The sequence below is a fragment of the Strix aluco genome, chromosome 3, assembly GCF_031877795.1.
Source record: "Strix aluco isolate bStrAlu1 chromosome 3, bStrAlu1.hap1, whole genome shotgun sequence".
In the NCBI taxonomy this organism is placed as follows: domain Eukaryota; kingdom Metazoa; phylum Chordata; class Aves; order Strigiformes; family Strigidae; genus Strix; species Strix aluco.
Window position 1 is genome coordinate 130,985,551 of NC_133933.1, and position 18,178 is coordinate 131,003,728.

An 18,178-nucleotide genomic window follows, 5' to 3' on the forward strand; every position below is an offset into this window, starting at 1 on the left:
TTGCAGGTACTGCCCAGGTGGACCTGATTCTGATTTTGAATATTCAACACAGTCTTACACTGGATATGAGGTATTACATCAGTCTGCCATCATGCATTGCCTGCACTCTCTATAAACTTGGGTTAGGCTGCTCTTTATTTCACAGAATCACAGAATTGTCTCTGTTGGAAAAGCCCTTGAAGCTCCTCCAGTCCAATCATGAACCTCACACTGACCGTTCCCAACTCCACCAGATCCCTCAGCGCTGGGTCAACCCGACTCTTCAACCCCTCCAGGGATGGGGACTCCCCCCCTGCCCTGGGCAGCCCATTCCAACGCCCAACAACCCCTTCTGCAAAGAAATACTTCCTAAGAGCCAGTCTGACCCTGCCCTGGCGCAGCTTGAGGTCATTCCCTCTTGGCCTGGTGCTGGTTCCTTGGCTCAAGAGACTCATCCCCCCTCTCTGCACCCTCCTTTCAGGGAGTTGGAGAGGGCCATGAGGTCTCCCCTCAGCCTCCTCTTCTCCAGACTAAACCCCCCCAGTCCCCTCAGCCGCTCCCCATCAGACCTGTGCTCCAGACCCTGCACCAGCTCCGTTGCCCTTCTCTGGACACGCTCGAGTCATTCAATGGCCTTTTTGGAGTGAGGGGCCCAAAACTGAACCCACTCATCGAGGGGCGGCCTCACCAGTGCCGAGCCCAGGGGTAAGATCCCTTCCCTGTCCCTGCTGGTCACGCTAGTGCTGATACAAGCCAGGATGCCATTGGCCTTCTTGGCCACCTGGGCACACTGCTGGCTCCTGTTCAGCTGGCTGGCAGTCAACCCCCCCAGGTCCCTCTCTGACTCACAGGTCTCCAGCCACTCCTCCCCAGTTTCTACAAATTCACTCGAGTCGCAAGAATAAAAAACAAAAGCAGGCTTCATAAACTTCGAGATCTAAAGCAGCTCAACCTAGGACTGGAAATTCTTCTCAATTATTGTAGCGGTTGTTTCTTTCTCCTCACCGTGCTGCTGTTTATACTGTTAAACATGCAATATGCTGTAGAGAGGAGTGAGCAGCCTGTGATTGTGAGCAGGGCGGTGCAGCATTGTGGCTGTACCCCAAGACTTGCTGGTGTGGGCATGGCTGTTAATCTGAATCTCCAGCTGTGGAAAGCAACTGAGTGAGAGCAGTTGAAGGTGACATTGCTGTCTCCCATGGGACACTGCTGCATGCAGTTTGTTGAAATGAATGCTAGCTGTGATTGCTACAGGAGTTACCAATCTGTGTCAAAATTCTCCTAACTAAACCGTCCAGCAGAAACGTAAAGTTTTATTTGTGGCTTAGTATGAGTTTAAGGGAAAGGTACAGAGAAGGCAGAGCCAGACTCCTCAGAGCTGCCGAATGGAAAGATGAGAGGCAACAGACATGAGTTAGAATGTGGAAGATTTTGCCTTAATACAAGAAAATAATGTTTTAACATGACAGTCATCAAACACTTGAGTAGGGATCTAGAGAGGTTTTGGGATCTCTGTTCTTAAAGGTAGTCAAACACTGACTGGACACAGCCTTGAGCATCCTGTCCTAACTGGACCTGCTTTCAGTCCTGTCCAACCTACAAGACCCTGCAGATTAACAAAGGTCAAGCTCTAGAAAAAAGACCATTATTTAGCTGTTAGTGCCTCTGAAATTCCATTCATGCCTTTTTATGTCTCTGTATCTGCAGTGGTATCTCACTAAATACATATATTTCTGAAAGAGTGCTCTCCTATTGTCTGGAGAAAGTTTAACAGCAGATCTTGCTGTGACTAAGTTATTGTGAGTGGTTTTAACAAAACAACTCATAGCTATAGTACAGATGTAAAGTAGCAAAATGAGATAAAATACAAACCGGATTAATTTGGTAAACAGCGATGGAGCATCCTTTTAGTATGGATTTTGTGTGTTGTTATCCACCTCTCGGCGACTTGAAACTTGTCCCATTAGTGCAAAGTAGGAAAATCCTGTGTATATGTAACTGCTTTAAAATTCATGTTGTTTTAGATACGTTGTATTAATTTGTTCGGTGCTAACAGCATGTGTGAGTTGTGCATGATTAAGAGAGTCCTCGTTCTTTAGAGCTTTTAATGCAGCAGATACGAAATACCAAACAAATCCAGGATACCCAAGATACTTGAAAACCTTGTTTTGGAGTGTTATTAATAGGCTTACATTGGGTGGTAATATAAGAAGTAAGTTGTTAGGGATTTCAGTTCAAATAGTATCTTTAGCTTAAAGAATATTTGAAGTTTAGACTGAGCTCTAGAGGATGCTGCTTGGATAACTTGTGCAAGTGAAGAGAAACTGAAATGAATGGGACAGAAAAAGTGGTATTTTGAAAAATGTTTTCTTTGTGATTTTTGCGATATTTTTTTGTGACTCACTACAGAGATTCTTTATCCTGTCGTAATGCACTAAAAATTTGAAAAATTGTGTTATTCTTTTTATGTCATGTTATCATCTCAGGATGACAGTGTGTTTTGTTATAATTTTAAAAAAATTAAGGAGCCAAAATAATATTTAAAATTGGATGGACTCTTTGGTTCTGAGTTTGAAGATTTTTAGGGTCAATTAGGATTTGAAGACTTAAGCATCTGTTTCAATGCTAAAAGTGTTTTTTTTGTTCTTTTTCACTGTTGTTTAAAAAAAAAAATTACAAAATGAATCTCCTTGTGTTTTTTAGCCAACGTCCATGAGGGCCATTCGGGCTAGATATGACCCTTATCTCCAGACAAGACACAGAGTGGAACAGGTAAATTTTTCCACTGAAAGGGAAATACATTGTGGTTGTGATGAAAATAATAAGAATGCTTTTAATTGCCTGAACTGGTGGACTGCAAGGGTTGTGATCAGCAGCACTAAGTGCAGGTGGAGGCCAGTCTCTAGTGATATAACCCAGCTGTCAATATGGGGGCCAAGAGTGTTTAACCTCTGTGTTAATGACCTGGATGCTGGGACAGAGCACACTGTTGGCAAGTTTGTAGATGATATGGAATTGGGAGGAGTGGATGATAGACCAGAGGATCGTGCTGCCATTCAGAGAGACCTGGACAGGCTGGAGAAATGGGCTGCTGATCACTTCTTGAAGTTGAACAAAGGGAAATGCCAAGTCCTGCCCCTGGGAAGGAACAACCCCAGGCACCAGTACATGCTGGGGGCCAACTATTTGCAAAGCAGCTTGACAGAAAAGGAGCTGGGGGTGCTGGTGGACACCAGGTTGACCATGAGCAGCACTGTGGCCTTGAGGCAAAGGCCAGTAGCCTCCTGGGCTGCATTAGGAGTGTTGCCAACACATCAAGAAGGGAGGAGATCCTTCCTCTGGCCTCAGCGGTGGGGAGGCCCCACCTGGAGAGTTGTGTCCAGCTCTGGGCTCCCCAGAAGACAGACGTGAACATACTGAGGGAAGTCTAGCAGAAGGCCACTAAGATGATGAAGGGACTGGAGCATCTGAAGAGATGCTGAGAGCGCCAAGGCTGTTTAAGCTGGGGAGGAGAAGGCTTGGGGGAATCTTACCAGTGCATTTAAGTAGCTGGTGGGAGGCTGTAAAGAAGAGAACGCCAGGCTCTTCTCAGTGATGCCCAGTGACAGGACAGGACTTGATGCAATGGGCACAAATGGAAACATGAGAAATTCCATTTGAACATCAGGGAACTGTGAGCAGTTGCCCAGAGAGGATGTGCAGTCTCCATCCTTTGAGACACTCAAAGCCTGTTTGGACACAGCGCTGAACAAATGGCTGTAGCTCATGCTGCTTTGAGAAGAGAGGTTGGACTAGGTGACCTCCAGAGGTCCCTTCCAACCTCAGCTTTTTCGTGATTCTATAATTCTACATTAGTCTGACTTGATCCACATAGAAAAATTATTTTTAGACCTTTTAATTGTCTGTCATCTCCATTAGATAAATGACAAGTTTTGAACGTCTTATAAGATTTTATCTGTTCTGAACAATACCTGACTAATAGGAGATCCTATTACAAAAAAATTGTACTGAACTTCTGTGACACTTGCTACTTCTTGTTAATTACTTAAACGGAGAATTTAGTACTCAAATAGTGGCTTTCCTACCAAAATAATTTTTTTCACGTCTTTGCTGGAGAGTTAGAAGATCTGAAGAGTTTTTTGATCCTATTCTGCTTTGACTGGTTCCCTGTTTATCTCCAAATCCATTGGAAAATTCTCCATGGATTCAGTGTAGTCCTTCTCTCCCACAAGTTTGTAAGGAAAGTTATTTCTACATGGATTGAAGGAGATGTGAGGAAACTTTTACTACTGGACTTATCTAAGCTAGCTTCAAACTGGAACCAGGGTAACTCCCATCAGCAAGATACTAGGCTCAGATAATTCTGCTTTGTCAAGAAAACCTGTAACACTAGGCTCAATATCTGTACTGTGTTCTTGCAGTAGAAGAATAACTTTTGAGGGTTTTTAAGGGGAGGGTTATAAGGAATCTGTGCAAAAGTGTTAATGGTTTGTCATTCGTAAAAGATACGACAGCTAAAGAAGGAAACGCAGTGTAAGAATCTCAGGGTTTTCAGGGAAGTCTTTTAGATAAGTCCCTGATTGGTAATTTTTCCCCGGTACTTTTAATTTTACAGCTGAAGCAGTTGGGCCACAGCGTGGATAAAGTAGAGTTTATTGTGATGGGTGGAACATTCATGGCCCTGCCGGAAGACTACAGAGATTACTTCATCAGAAACCTTCACGATGCCTTATCAGGTCACACTTCCAATAATGTAGCAGAGGCTGTCAGGTAAGCGTCTTGCTTTTCCTTAATGTAATTGTTTAAAAGTGTTCTTTAACTGGTGTAAGAACAGAAAATACCAAAGACAAACTTTTTTTTTTAAAAAGGCAATGTTTATCCAAATACATATTTAGACACGGAATATTTATAGCTCAATTTGCAGCATAGCTCTGCGTACTGCATAGCACCCGCAGAAGATAGGGCCATGGTTTATCTATTTTCTCGTGTGGGAAATGCTAAGCTGCTTCTAATTTCTTGGCGTTCCATCTGGACTTTTACCTTTTATGCCTCATCACCTTGATTTGGAGTTGTGACGAATCCCATTGCCACGGGATTTATTTCCTTGAGCTGGGACGGGGAGCTGATCCCGCCTTGGAGGGAGGCCAGACGTCAGCTCCCATAAGGGATGACTCACCCCCGAGAGCGTCAGTGCTCAGGAGCTCCGAGCCCCTTGCAGTCTCAAACGCAGTTACCCTTGCAGTATTTTGGTGTGACAAGGAGATGCTCTTCTCATTTTACAGTTGGTGAACGGAAAAGCAGAGGCTGATTTATTTATGTGTGCTTTGGGTCATTAAATACGTAACTTTTCAGTGCATTTTGTAGTAAAAAACTGAAGAAAAATGAGAGATTTGATGTTTCGGAGCTGTTAAAACTAGATGAGCATCTCTACTGACAGTTTTAGTTTGCTACCTTGTCATCGTTCAGTGCAGTGGATTTTCCTTGATCCTTTAATCATCTAAAGAAAGCAGTTTTAAAACTGAGTAGGACTAACCCTTGCCTAGCTTCATGTCTACCTTTGTATTTTAAAGCTGTAATTTCATTTGGTTTTCCTCCGGAGGGCAGCAAACACTTCTCTTGGTTTTCTTTGGTTTTTTTTCCCTTGTCATTCAAAGACCAGACAAAAAGTGCTATGCTGCTCTTTCCCAGTGGATTTTATCAAGATAAAATAATGAACAAGTTGGGGAAAGAAGTGCTTTTCTTTTGCTCTAGTGCCCTGGTTGGGCACTGAAGGACACAGCTCATTATGGCAGAAGGGTGGTATTTGCACGTTGTCTATTCAAATTAGTGCTGGGCTTATACGTACGTCAGGTGGTTCAGGATGTGGTTATTCCATATTTTTTCTGCTGCAGGTGTCTAGCTAATTTTATTGGACCTAAAATTGTTTTTCCAGTAGCCTGTCCTTCGCTCTGCAGATTACTGAGGAAACTATTTACGACACAGACCGTGTGACCAAGTAATTTTGAGTGCATGCAAAAACGAAGTGACTCTGAAGTCAGCGTACTGCCTGGCAAGCACGCAGATCGAGCAATGTGAGAAAACCTGCACTAGCAATGTGTGGTTTTTTTCCAGCAGATAAATAAAGGTTTATATTTTTAACATAAAATTCATGTTAAATGCTTAGTAAATGGAGGTATGTGGGAGTTACTCAAGTTACACTTCCTAAATATTCTAAAGGCAAGAAAATTGAGTTCAAGATGAATCAGACCTTTAGTTTTTGTGCTTCTTGCATTTCGCTGTTGTACTGTGTCACTGCAGTACTATTTTGTGATGGTCAGTGACACTTGAAATAAACATTAAGGGTGAATTTATTTCTCTTTATACGTGAGGATTCAGCCCTTCTTCCTTACTATTTCCATCAACAGAGACCATGCTACATGGGGAATACAGACAGTATTTTACTTGTTTTACGCTGCGGGTGCTGCATTCAGCAGTAACCTGGGATCTGGTCTCTCTCACCCCTTACTTTGAATGGGATTGTGGTAGCCTTGAAATTTTTCTTGCTTGTGCAAATCATAACTTTAGATTTTGTACAGTGATTCCTTAATGGGAAAAAAGACCTTCAGCCAGGATGCTTTTTTAAAAGCCCTTCTGAGCATGACCTTTGATTAAGCCAGTGGAGCATCTATCTGTTTAGGCTACAGTCCACCTAACTGTGAACACAGTTTTTTCCCCTTTTGTCCAGTCATTTCTTTACTTTGCCCTAAACTTGAGCTCTGCTTCTATGTCCAACGCTGTCTTTGCAGTGATAGGGATATGCTGACCTATACGCTCTGAATTGTGCAGCACTGAAGGGCTCATCAATCTGGCATCCTCCTCTTGATGTAATTTGGAATTTTCTTCATATAATACTTTGTCTTGATCAGCCTGCTGCAGCTTCTGGTCCCAGTTAATCTGATAAAAAGGCTGTGACTCTGTGCAGTTTCAACCAGTACAGTATGACCGTAGCCTGCTGTGAGGGTATATGCTGTTCCTCACCAGGAACCAGCGCTGCAAGTCTGAAGAAATAAGTCCTCAAACTGTGTTGGCCCTTGGACTCCAGCTGATATTCTGAGTTGACTTCGGGCTTTCTCGCAGATACAGAGTCTTATGGTAAATCCAGCCTCATGGTAAATCACAGAGCCGCAAACCCAGCAGCGCCTATGTGAGAGAAACGATGCGGGACTGGGAGCGATGTCTCAGGGAGGTGGGGCACTGCTCTAGCCAGCTCCTGACAAATAAGTCTGAAACTGTGGTTTTAGTCAGTGGAAAGAGCAGGATCTTCATGGGATGGCTCAGAGCATCTAAGCTAGGTTGCTGCTTTAAACTGTTTCCAGGTAAACTGGGCAGCTGACCTGGGGGGTGTGAGGAACTCCCTTTATACCTCTGCTTATAAAGCAGTAGGAGATTCTTTTTGCGTGAGTGGACCTGGGGTGAGTTAAGATGTTGTTTTTTGTGGATGCATGAATGGGACGTGAGTGTAGAAGTGACTGGATTTACATATATCAACTCATCAGCCAAAAGTGTGATTTGTAAAAAATTAAACAGAGAAACTGCTGGGCTTTTGTAGCAAATCTGTTGCAAGTGGAGGAAGGACATGACTTCCCAGAGAAAGTGCTGCTGGTGTTTAATATTTCTGTAGCACCTCCCTATTGAGATAATAAACACTTTTTAGACTCTTCAGACAGAACTCTTTGCTTGAGGTGCTTTGGTATGCTTGCGAAATAAGTTGGCCAAGGAAGGAGTAAAGAATTGCGGAGCCAGGGGGAGATCTTTGTTTTGTAGAGAGTGTGCAACAAGACTGAGTTTTAATTTTTATCTGCCGAGAACACCACTGAGGAGATTTCAGTGCACTTCTGGATGCCTACCAAGCAAGGTTGTGGACTTGGTGATAAGCTTCCCTTCTTTAGGAGGAGATTTGTAGTAACTGCTAAAGAATCACTATAAGACAGATTTTTTTCTTTTTGCACACTAAAGAAATACAGCCTTCTCGGGGAGTTGTTCCCATCAAGCCAAAGTGTTGACTTGATTGCGGCTGCCTTTGCTCTTTTGTGAGGACGATGAACCAAGAAGGTGTAAAATACACCTGCAAATGAGAATTGCTGCTCCCCATCATTTTGCTTCTCTCACCTGACCCATGAGTCATTAGAGGTGCTGGGCATATTTAACTGCCACTGTGACTCACCACTTGACTCCAAGGGCTGCGCATCTCTTCTCTGAGCCAGGTTCTGACTTTTAATTAGTGAATGAGGCCAAAGGAGAGCTTGCCTTTGTTGAGAAAGGTGGGTGTCAGAAAGGTCCCCCAGGCTCTGCACGCATGCAGTTCCTTGGACTGCAACGCCAAGCCTGGCTTCTCATAGTGTCTTTAAAAATGCACAGAAATTATTTTAAAAATTTTATTTTAACACTATCGTGTTGTCTCATATTCGATCTGGTTGTAAATCACGTTGTTAATGGCAAAGTAAGAAGGGGATAAAATTGCTGGAACCTCATGTTCTGCAATTCAAGTGCCTTCTGTACCTGTTATTTATGTGACAATATTCAGGTGCACAGCAGATATAATAACTATTTCCATAATAAGTCGGTAATCCAAGACTGGTTTGGCTTTACATCCACTCGTCAGTCAGTAGTCTCTTCAAAGGCTCATTTTCCACTTGCATCGTGCGTTGAAGCCCAGAACTGGCAGAAGTGAGTACTGTCAGCTGCCTTTGATTCCTCCTGGAGAAATTGCAGCTCCAAATACCTGGTGACACCGTGAGACTGCCTTTTTCTTAGGCTTGTCATCGATTGCTTTTGCCAAGTGTCCTTTTGTGTTTCCACCATTAGCTGTGTCTTCCATGGAGCTGGTGAGCAGGCAGCAGTGCTTCCCGCTGCCACAAATGTTTTCATTATGCACGAGGAAATTTCCTTTAAGCATCCCAAAAGCCATATTGATCTTTTGGCAAGTGGTAAGTAGATAGATCAGCTACTTTAGAGACTTTGCTGAAAGAAAAAACACAGGTTTTAAATAACCACTGCTTAGGGCTGGATTATTGTGTGTCCAGTTAAAGACCTCTTAGCCCATTTGAAGTTAAAAAAAAAAAAGCCCAAGCGCTGCCAGTTTCAGCAGCAGTTGGTTTGATACATGAAGCAGCCTTTTAAAACCCAGCTGGAAATCACTCCTCTTGAACACGCCAGATCAGAGCGACCCATGAAAAATGTGGTTTGTGTGGTTGTCAAATGATGTGTTTTCTGGAAAGATCGTTATATTCTTTTCTCAAATACCCACATTAGGTTTTGTGTATCAATAATTCTTCTAATAGAAGCTCCACAAGAAATACAGTGATTGTGAAGGCTGACAACTAAGGCACTCCTAATTTTGCTTTCCAATAGTGAGGAATAAACCTACTTTCAAAAGGTTGCACTTAATTGTCATAGTGGAAGTCTGTTTCACATTTCCCAAACGGGATTTTAGTAGGAGTTTTATTAGAAGATGTAGGTTTCTGCAGGTAAGTCTAGTCTTGCTGCTGCCAGTGCTGTAATTTTACCAAAATTTAAACCTGGCTGCTTGACTTTTAGCCCACAGACCCACGATGAAGTTACGTGGGGTAACAAGTGGGCATGTTATGCTTGTGCTGTTGCAGCTGGCTTTGTGTTTGTATTTTGCTGGCCCCGCTTGTGAGAAATTCTAGTGTACTGTGAATCTCAAGGAAAGAGGTTTAAGCAAACATGCTTTACCTTGCAGTTAGTGTAGGCAAAGAAGATGCTCCCCTACAATTCAGATGGCTCAATTGACATATGGTTGCTTGTTACATTAATGTATCTTAATTGTGCTTTCTGAGTACTAATTGTGACTCTAGCAAAAATAACTGAGGGCTTTGACTCACTAGCTCCAGTGATTCATGCTGGGGTGATTTTAAGAGGTTACTGTTCTCCTTTTATCTACCTTGACCCTGTGCTTGAGGTTACCACTTTCAAAATGGGCAGCTAAACATAGTCATCCACCCTTCAGCTGCCAGAGTTCACCCTGTGGCAAATTAATGTAATCTGGATCGGATAGCGATTTAAGAAGATACGCTACTTCTTTGGCTGCGGGGAGCCCAGCCTGTTAAATTGCCCTGCTACAAATTGCCAGAATTTGATAGTCAGATCTCACCTCCTGACTTGCCATAATGAGTAGGTACTGTGACAGGTAGGCTCTTGAAGCTCTAGCAGCTCCCTTGCAAACTGCTGTAATTGTCGGCTTAAACTCCTATTCTAGCAGTAATTTGGGCAGCCGAGGTGTGTGGGTACTTATCCCGTCCTGCATCCCCTCCTGTGCAGGCAGCAGTTCTGGCAGAGAAGGAAGCGAATAGGAGGTGGCAGCAGCACTGCAAATTGCTGTGGCTGTATCCGTCACAGCTTGTCTGTCAAATCCCTAAGGACATCTGACTGGGCAGTGATTTTTCTGTGCCAGGCAGGAGATAACTGGCTATTGTTTTAGTGCCAGATCATTTACAACAGAGATTCTGCCTAAATTTTGTTTTGTTTCCGGAGATTTGGAGACTAGTTCCTAACGTTCTGGTGAAGCAGGCAGGTTTTCTTTCTTTCTTTCCAGCTTTGGATGTGACTCTTTCACGGTGCAGGAGTCAGGTTTGCCATTAAAACCTGTTTGTTGCTGAGTTTTTACCCCTAAATGCCTTCAGTATGGATAACGTCTTTCCAGCTGTCAGAATTTGAGGAAATTTACCCAAAAGCTGGCTGGCCTTTGTTGCCATCCTGTTACTTTTGCATTGCATATTTTCTACTGCAAGACCCAACTTTCAGCTGCTGGAGTGTGTGTTATTTGGAAGATATATAAGTGAAAGTCATTTCATCAGATCCTAATCTTATTACGGGTAGCTGTTCATCTTTTTTCCTCCTGCAGCTATGGAAAATGATTGCCTATCCAGTTATCTGTCCTGTTCAGTATTTCCACAGCATTTTCTCCTGCATGTAAAATATTCAGGTTTGTGACTGAATGTAGATGACTAGGGAAGGTAGGTGTGAGGAAGCCATACTCATATATTTCTGTGCAGGTGCAACAGCATGTCTGATATTATGTGACTTCAGGTTTTCTAAGGTGGGTGCTGGGACCTAATACATCTTTGTCAAAGGTTTATGAGGTGATAGTGTGTCTTTGTAACAGCAATTTGAACTACACCAAATTTAACAATATTTGTAAATACTGTTGGTCCGTATTTTCTCCTACGCCGGTGGAAAGGATGATGGCCCTAGCGGTCATGACATTGTCAGAGCTAAATAATGAATTTCAGTGCCTTTTTTTTGTACATTTTCAGCAAATTACTGCTGAACACCTGCCAAAGGGAATACTTTTCTCATTTTTGCTGCTTCACTGCTGTGCATGTGTAATTTGGCAAGCATAACAAGTTCTCCGGTGACCTGCACTAAAATGTTAATGCTGGGATGGGATCTGAGTGGTCAGCTGGGATCGGTAACTGGAGATGGAGTTTTATTCATGGCTTGGTCACCTGTATGAATATGAACCTGGCCTGATTATTAGTTCTAGTTCAAATTGTGCTGGTGATCCAAAGATAATGTCATGAAGAGACCGTGTGGCATGTACTAAATAAGCTTTCTGGGTTAATTTCCTCCCTGACACAGGGGAGGATGTGTGTATTACAGAAGCATTGCCTTATTGCTGTTGTATTCTGATTTTCCAAGTGGGCAGAAGATCAAACATTAGCGACTGCTTTGAGCTCCGTAAGGATGCGAGCGATGCTAGACTGATACTCCCATGCCCTGGAGAGCTAACGCGGGACCTGCACTACCTTTTTTCCTTCTTTCAGCAGAGATTGCTTTTCAGCCCAAATTAAAATGAGCTGGTAAAATAGTGAGATGTGGTTTATGGTTCCCTCAGCTGTGCTGTGCTTGCCTCATTGATATTGTAAACTGAGATCCAGTGCCTTTCAACAGTGCTAAATTAATTTGAAAGAAAAGTCATTTTCTAGTAACATGGTGGGTGCAGTAGGCATGCAAAGAAGAAAAAAAAGACAGGTTTAATTTTCATACTTTTGTAGAAGGATGTGAAGAAGCGGTTTTCCTGTGACTGTTTTGTGAATGCTGTACGAGGCAGAGCAGAGGCTGTTTGCTTTTGAAAAATGTCTTTCTGCAATGTGCTGCAGCTAATGCGCTCTGGGATGCTGTGCCTCCTCGTGGCCCATCGGTTTGTGAAGTCAAGTACTTGGAAGCTGGGAACTGGCAGAGCTGGGGGTGTTTGTGCAGCCTTGATTTGGTCACCCTTCATCTGGGCCTTGTGTTATCCCATTATCTACTTTTTTCCTCTTTCTGCAAGACCTTTGCCTGGTTCACGTCCAGAGATAGATTGTGTGCTGCTCTAAAAAATTCTAAAATTAGTGGGAAGGGCCTTTGTTCCTTTGATGTAAATAAGATTCACCTTTTATCTAACAGCTCTGAGGTGAGATGTGGTTCAGCCCGTGGGTTAAGACAGCTCAATTCTGGTGTTTCTGTGTGAACTGGGTGCCTGATCTCCCCTTACAGCCAGCGGAGATGTAGTCAGTGGAGCCTAGAGAAGGATCCAGCTCATGTGTCACTCGGTTGATCGGGCACTGCTGGCTGCCACGGGAGGTGAAAGCCCCAGCTCAATGTGGGTGTTTGCATCCGTGGGCTGGATCCCGCACCAAGAGTCTTGGCTCCGTTGCAGGCCCGGGCAGGAGGTGTTTCCTTCTTCATCTTTGACTTTTGACTCCTCGAGCTCGTGCTGGTTTTTGGTGCAGCATAGCTTTTTGCAAGATACTCCTGTTTCTTCTAGTGTTGGTTCTTGGTCTCATTCTCCTTTCCAGGCCTTTGTTTTTCCCCGGCTCTAGGAAGACACAAGTGGTCACTCACCTTTGGTTGTACTCTTTTTCTGTCTCCTCTGTGGTGTATCTGTCTTGTGAGCCAGGTTGGGCCATTTGCAGGGGGTTGTAGCCACGATAGGAAACATTTGACTTCACTCCTTAGTGGGAACTTGCTCCTTGGGACCAACACATCTTCACTGGAGTTGCGAGCGATGTCTGTGCCTAGGGAGGATGCAGTTTTGAGCTACTGTAGCAGCTAAAAGCTGAAATACTTTTCCAAAGCAATGAGCTCGATCGCCGTTAAAAGTTGAGTAGCTGTTGGCACCTTAGTTGGAGCTACGATGGATGGCAAATGGAGCTGGAGAAATGGCACCATCAGTTCTTGTAGTCTGCTGCAGCAAGCCGCTTCCTGAACGTGAGGTTTTACAAGGACGGAGAAAACAAGTGCGTGTATGGTTTTGTAGCGCTTTTTTTTGGGAGAGAGATCATATTGCAGCTTTATAGGTGAGGGAGTTGTTTTGGCAAGAGAACAAGATTAGCTAAACCATAGCTTTTCGCTGGCAGTTTTGGCTGATGACTCCTTTTTATTAGCTCTGTTTATAATTTTATTGATACAATTTCTTTGTTTCCTCAAAGCAGCAATCAAGCTGCTTCTCCTTCCTCAAGCTGAATGTTTATATCAGTGTGTCAGATGGGGACAAGATGAATTCTGTTTAATAGGTAGATGCAGACACTACAAAGCAAGGTCTTTACTGGACATTGTCTTTATGCAACAATAGCTTTTAGGGCATTGAGTTGTCGGAACTATACGCAGCACCGCAGCAGCAGAAGTGGTTATTTTTCTCAATAAAAGCTAGGAAGTGGTTGTTACTAAGAATATGCAACTTTCCCTAGGCCACAGTGAGTCAATACCAGAATTGAAATTGGAACTAAATTTTTTTTTTTTAATACATATAAGTCTCACCTAGTACTGTCTGTCTCATCAACTGTAGCAAGGAAACCTTGAACTTCAGTTTAGATTTAATAAAAGAGACTGTCGTGTCATTTCTTTCATAATTTTAGATAAAAGGATTTTTTTCTCCTGAATCCCTTTTCAGCCTGCGTCTGTAACTACAAATATTGACTATTCTGTGGTAATTATGACCTAATCGTTGATCATATTGATCTGGCAGCAGACATTTAAATTGTTCTTCTTCTTCCCTGAACTAAATTGCACAGCAAAGATGTGAGAAATCAAGGACAAATCTTGGGCACCTCCTCATGCAAGTTTTAAACAGTCTTTGTTTCATTGTGTGTAGCAGGCTGATGAGCTGCGCTTCGGTGTCACTGTGGTGACATGGTTTGTTGTTCATGGGATGTGTTATCTGCTTCCTTGCACTTGGATAAAAAGAGAAAGGGATGTAGAGTAAAACCTGTCCTGTGGGAATAGCTGATATCGATTGCCTTGTAGAGGTGGAATTTAACTAAAGGTCAAATAAAATTGTACTGGAATCCACATCAGGGACAGCTGAAATGGGACTAAGAGCTACTTCTTTCTAGATTTTATGTTGCTTGGTGAAAGGATGCCAGAAAGGTAAAATGGACCAAACCAAAATATTAACCAAACACAGCCTACAGCCTTCTGCTTTTCTCCCCTTGAAATACTGTGTGGGTTAAGGCCACCATGGTGCACAGAACTGATGCTTAAAGCAAGGAGTGGGACTCTGTATTTAGTGTTTATCCTGGATTACTGGACAGAAATTCCCAAATTGTTACCAAGAAATGCATTTGATCCTTTCTAAAACTTCGTAGCTTAAACTTCTCCAATTTTCACTCATTGTGCTGATTTTTTTTTCAAGCTTTTCTTCTGCATCATAACCTGACAAATGGTTTTGAAAATAATACTGTTTGGAACTGATAACCCTCATGCATGAGCTTTTTTCTCCATTTCAGAAGTGACCTGTATGGTTTTGGTAGCCTGGGAGGGCATGTGATTACTTGTAAACTATTTTGTTTTCTTAAATAGCTGCTGTTTGGCACAGGAAATCTTGCCCTCTTTTGTACCAAGCCCAGAGCTTGATAATGCCTTCAAGCTTCTGATCATCTGAACCACTTCTTCCTTTTTGCAGTTTTATCAAGTCTTTCGAGACGCCATTCATAGCTTCTTCGTTTGTCATTTTCAAATGCTATTAGTGGTGATTAAAGGAGATAAAAAGTCTGTCACAAGCATCCTGGGAGCAAGGATGGGAATTTTGGAATGGCTGGTTGGGCGTGTAGGCAACCAAACTATCGTTTCATCTGTGTGTGGCTCATTGATCTGCTTGTCTTGGCTGTTGAAAACCCAGGCTGGAATGATCAGCATGGTGTGTTGGACTAACTACATCTTCCACATATAAGATGAATGGTTGTTTTTTTCACTGGCATTCATAGATTAGTCAGAAATTTAAAGTGCCTGGCTCGTGGTGAAGTGTGTATACTCATCTACAGGTTGAGTGTGGGCTTAGAAGTGGACATTTTACAAGCACTTTATGTATTTTCTTCTTTCGGACATCTTGGTAAAGGTTATGTTTTTCTGATGTGTTGGAGCTCAATTGTCTTTATTAGGATAACAGGTTTTGTTTTCTTTAGCTGCTAAAAAAACCAGACCACCTCCCTCTATATATAGAGTGAGTATAGAGAGCTTCTTGTTTCATCATATGGCAGATGAACTCCTTTCCTCTGGCTACTTGGAATGGGCTAATGTTTCAACAAAACATCCAGGTTGTAGTTTTCTTTGAAGCATTTGACAAATATGTGTAACTGTACCTGGATTTCTAAAAATGAGGTCCTTCCCCAATGCCTCTTTAAAGATTGTTGGAGTAAGAGTGAAGACTTTGCATGCATAAATAATTGAAATATATTAGAAGACGGAATAAATGATCAATTTACATAATAGAGGACAGTCGTTAGTGGCATCCCAGAGGAATCTGTGCTGGAATAGGTGGTCTTGACCATGCTGGCTGGGTGGTGAAGGGGCAGGTGAAAATTACTGTAGATATAGAGCAATGTGTATAAGAAAGATTTTTCCTTATTTTACTGCAGAACAATGATCTCCAAGTTGACTAGTGCCACTCAGGAACAAGATTTTAAAGTTGTAGTAGATGTGACTGTGAGAAACACAGGCTTGATGCTCGGTTAAAAGACCAACTCAGTGTGAGGAATTATAATGAAGGGAATAGAGAGCAAACTGGGAAAGATTGTTATGCTGCCACGTAATTCAGCAGTGCCTTCACAGCTTGAACCTGTGTTCAGGTCTTTTTAAGAATAAGGGAGGGGAGAAGGAAAATGATACTGTGGAACCGCGGAAAAAATGTTTGAGAGTGATATAATAGAGATCTATGAAATCCTGAGCAGCATGGGGAAGACAAAAAAAGGATACATGTTGATTATCTCCTACAGCACAAGAGCTAGGGCTATCGGATGAAATGGGAATTAAACACAAAGGAGGCACTTTTGTCCAGGACATAGTTAGGCTGAGGGGTGACCAAACACATTTGTAGAAAAATACCCAGTGAGAGCTGCTAAATCCTGAAGACACCGACTACCACAAAAGACATCACCTCTGGCTCAGGGAGTCCCTGAAGAGAAAATAATTGGCAACTGTGAAAGTATTCAAGGAAAAAAACACTCCAGCTTGTTCTGCTCCTACTGCTCTAGTCTAAGCATCTGCAACAGCCACGGGTGGATAGGATATTGGGCTAAACAGACCTTTGGACTTGCCCAAGGCAATGTTCATGGTTCCAGTTTGTTAGTGGCACTCCAGTTGCTGTCTGAAGGCAGTTCAGAGACTCGGGTCTCCCTAAGCCTTGGTGTGAGGAAGCTGGTAGCTCGTGCTGCTGCTTCTGTTCCAGGAGAAATGTGAAGACTTTGGTCTCCAAGACTGTAATTTGGCTCTGCTCACTGGGACAGCTTTGAGAAGGGCAGAGAGCTAACATAAGGGAGGAGGAGATAAGCACTGTCTTGCCCATATTAGCCTTGTTTTTGCTTTTTTTCACCCTCATAACCTTTAGTTTTGACAGGGAGAGGTAAAAAAGAGGTTGCAACTCGGCTTCTGTTAGAGCCACACATATGTGTTTTTTCTTATTGGAAATATTTCACTGTAGCATATGCTTATGCATCCTGGTGTTTTCAGTTACAGCTTGCTAATAATTTGTTGCTGAAAAAAACATTCTCTGTATTGTTCTTGCCTTGAACTTGATGGATGGGAGCTTAGAAAATAAGCCTGCAGTGTTAGAAGGTCCTGTCGAGGTTTTCTGTTCAGTGTCCTTTTTTTTGCCTCCTGAGCTAAGACAAACCTTTCAGGGCCTGCTCAGACATCCTCTGAGAATAGGCGGTGATTATGGCTTTCGAAATAATTGTTCATTTATGAGCCCAGCATTTTAAGAGCAGAGCGGCTCTCGTGCATGGCTCTGGCCTGGCTGTTGTGAACGTCAGGGTCCCTCCAGCAAAGCTGCAGCCTCCTTGCCCAGAGGTCCTCTACATGACGTTGCTCTCTGAAAGCTGTGAATGATACAAAAATAAATCAAACAACCCTCCCACCCCCTTCCCTCTCTAGCCAACATCATTACCTCCTTGTCGTTACAGCCAGGCATTTAATTAGTCCATGCAAATAGCCCTACTTTGATTAGGCCTGAAGTGTGTTAACATAACTGTGCCGCTTCTGCTCGTGCTGTGCTTTTTCTTCGGAGGATTTTCAGATGTCACATCCATTCATTGTGGTTACAACTTGGTAAACAAATTAAGAAAGAGAGAAAATCGGTAAATTCTAGGGGGTTTTTGCTTCAGAATGGGTACTATTTTGAACACAGATCCTATCCTGGATTTCTAACACCAAGTGACACAGCAGGAGGGAGCATAATTATGTGTGACTTACCTGTTAGTAGCATTTCATGAAAAAAAAAAAAAAGAAGAGGATTTGTTCTCAGTTATCTTTTAGCAGGTATAAATACTATTACTTCATCAAAATTGGAAAATTGTAGTTTAGTCAATAAATGACTGTATTTTAAGTAACATTAAGTTTTTCAGTATTTGAAAACTGAGCCTTGGGAAGCTGATGCTGCTAAGAAACCAAAGCAGTCTGTCGTACTCCTGGTAGTGAAAGAAAACACTGAAATGGTGTAATAAAAAGGGAGCAGTATAAAGCCAAATAACTGGCATTTGAGCTTTCAGAAATACCTGCTCTGGGCAATCATCAAACATGCAATTTTTGAAACGTGTTGGATGAGTAAGATGCCACCTGTTTTGTTTACTAGCGGGAAATTATAGATACTGAATTAATTATTGCTAGCTGTGTTTCAGAGACTGGCATTGTGGTAAAGCAGAGCTAGGAGAGATCAAGAAAAAGG

General features: G+C 42.7%; 1 protein-coding gene across 4 annotated transcripts in view; it reads left to right on the forward strand.

Moving 5' to 3' along the window:
* ELP3 (elongator acetyltransferase complex subunit 3) overlaps positions 1-18,178 on the forward strand; it is a 97,732-nt gene that overhangs the window by 9,616 nt on the left and 69,938 nt on the right. For all 4 annotated transcript variants that reach the window (XM_074820321.1, XM_074820322.1, XM_074820319.1 and 1 more), the window contains exons 5-7: positions 7-70; positions 2,683-2,751; positions 4,595-4,749. In XM_074820321.1, the coding sequence (XP_074676422.1) occupies positions 7-70; positions 2,683-2,751; positions 4,595-4,749 (288 nt within the window). The remainder of the gene's footprint in view (positions 1-6; positions 71-2,682; positions 2,752-4,594; positions 4,750-18,178) is intronic.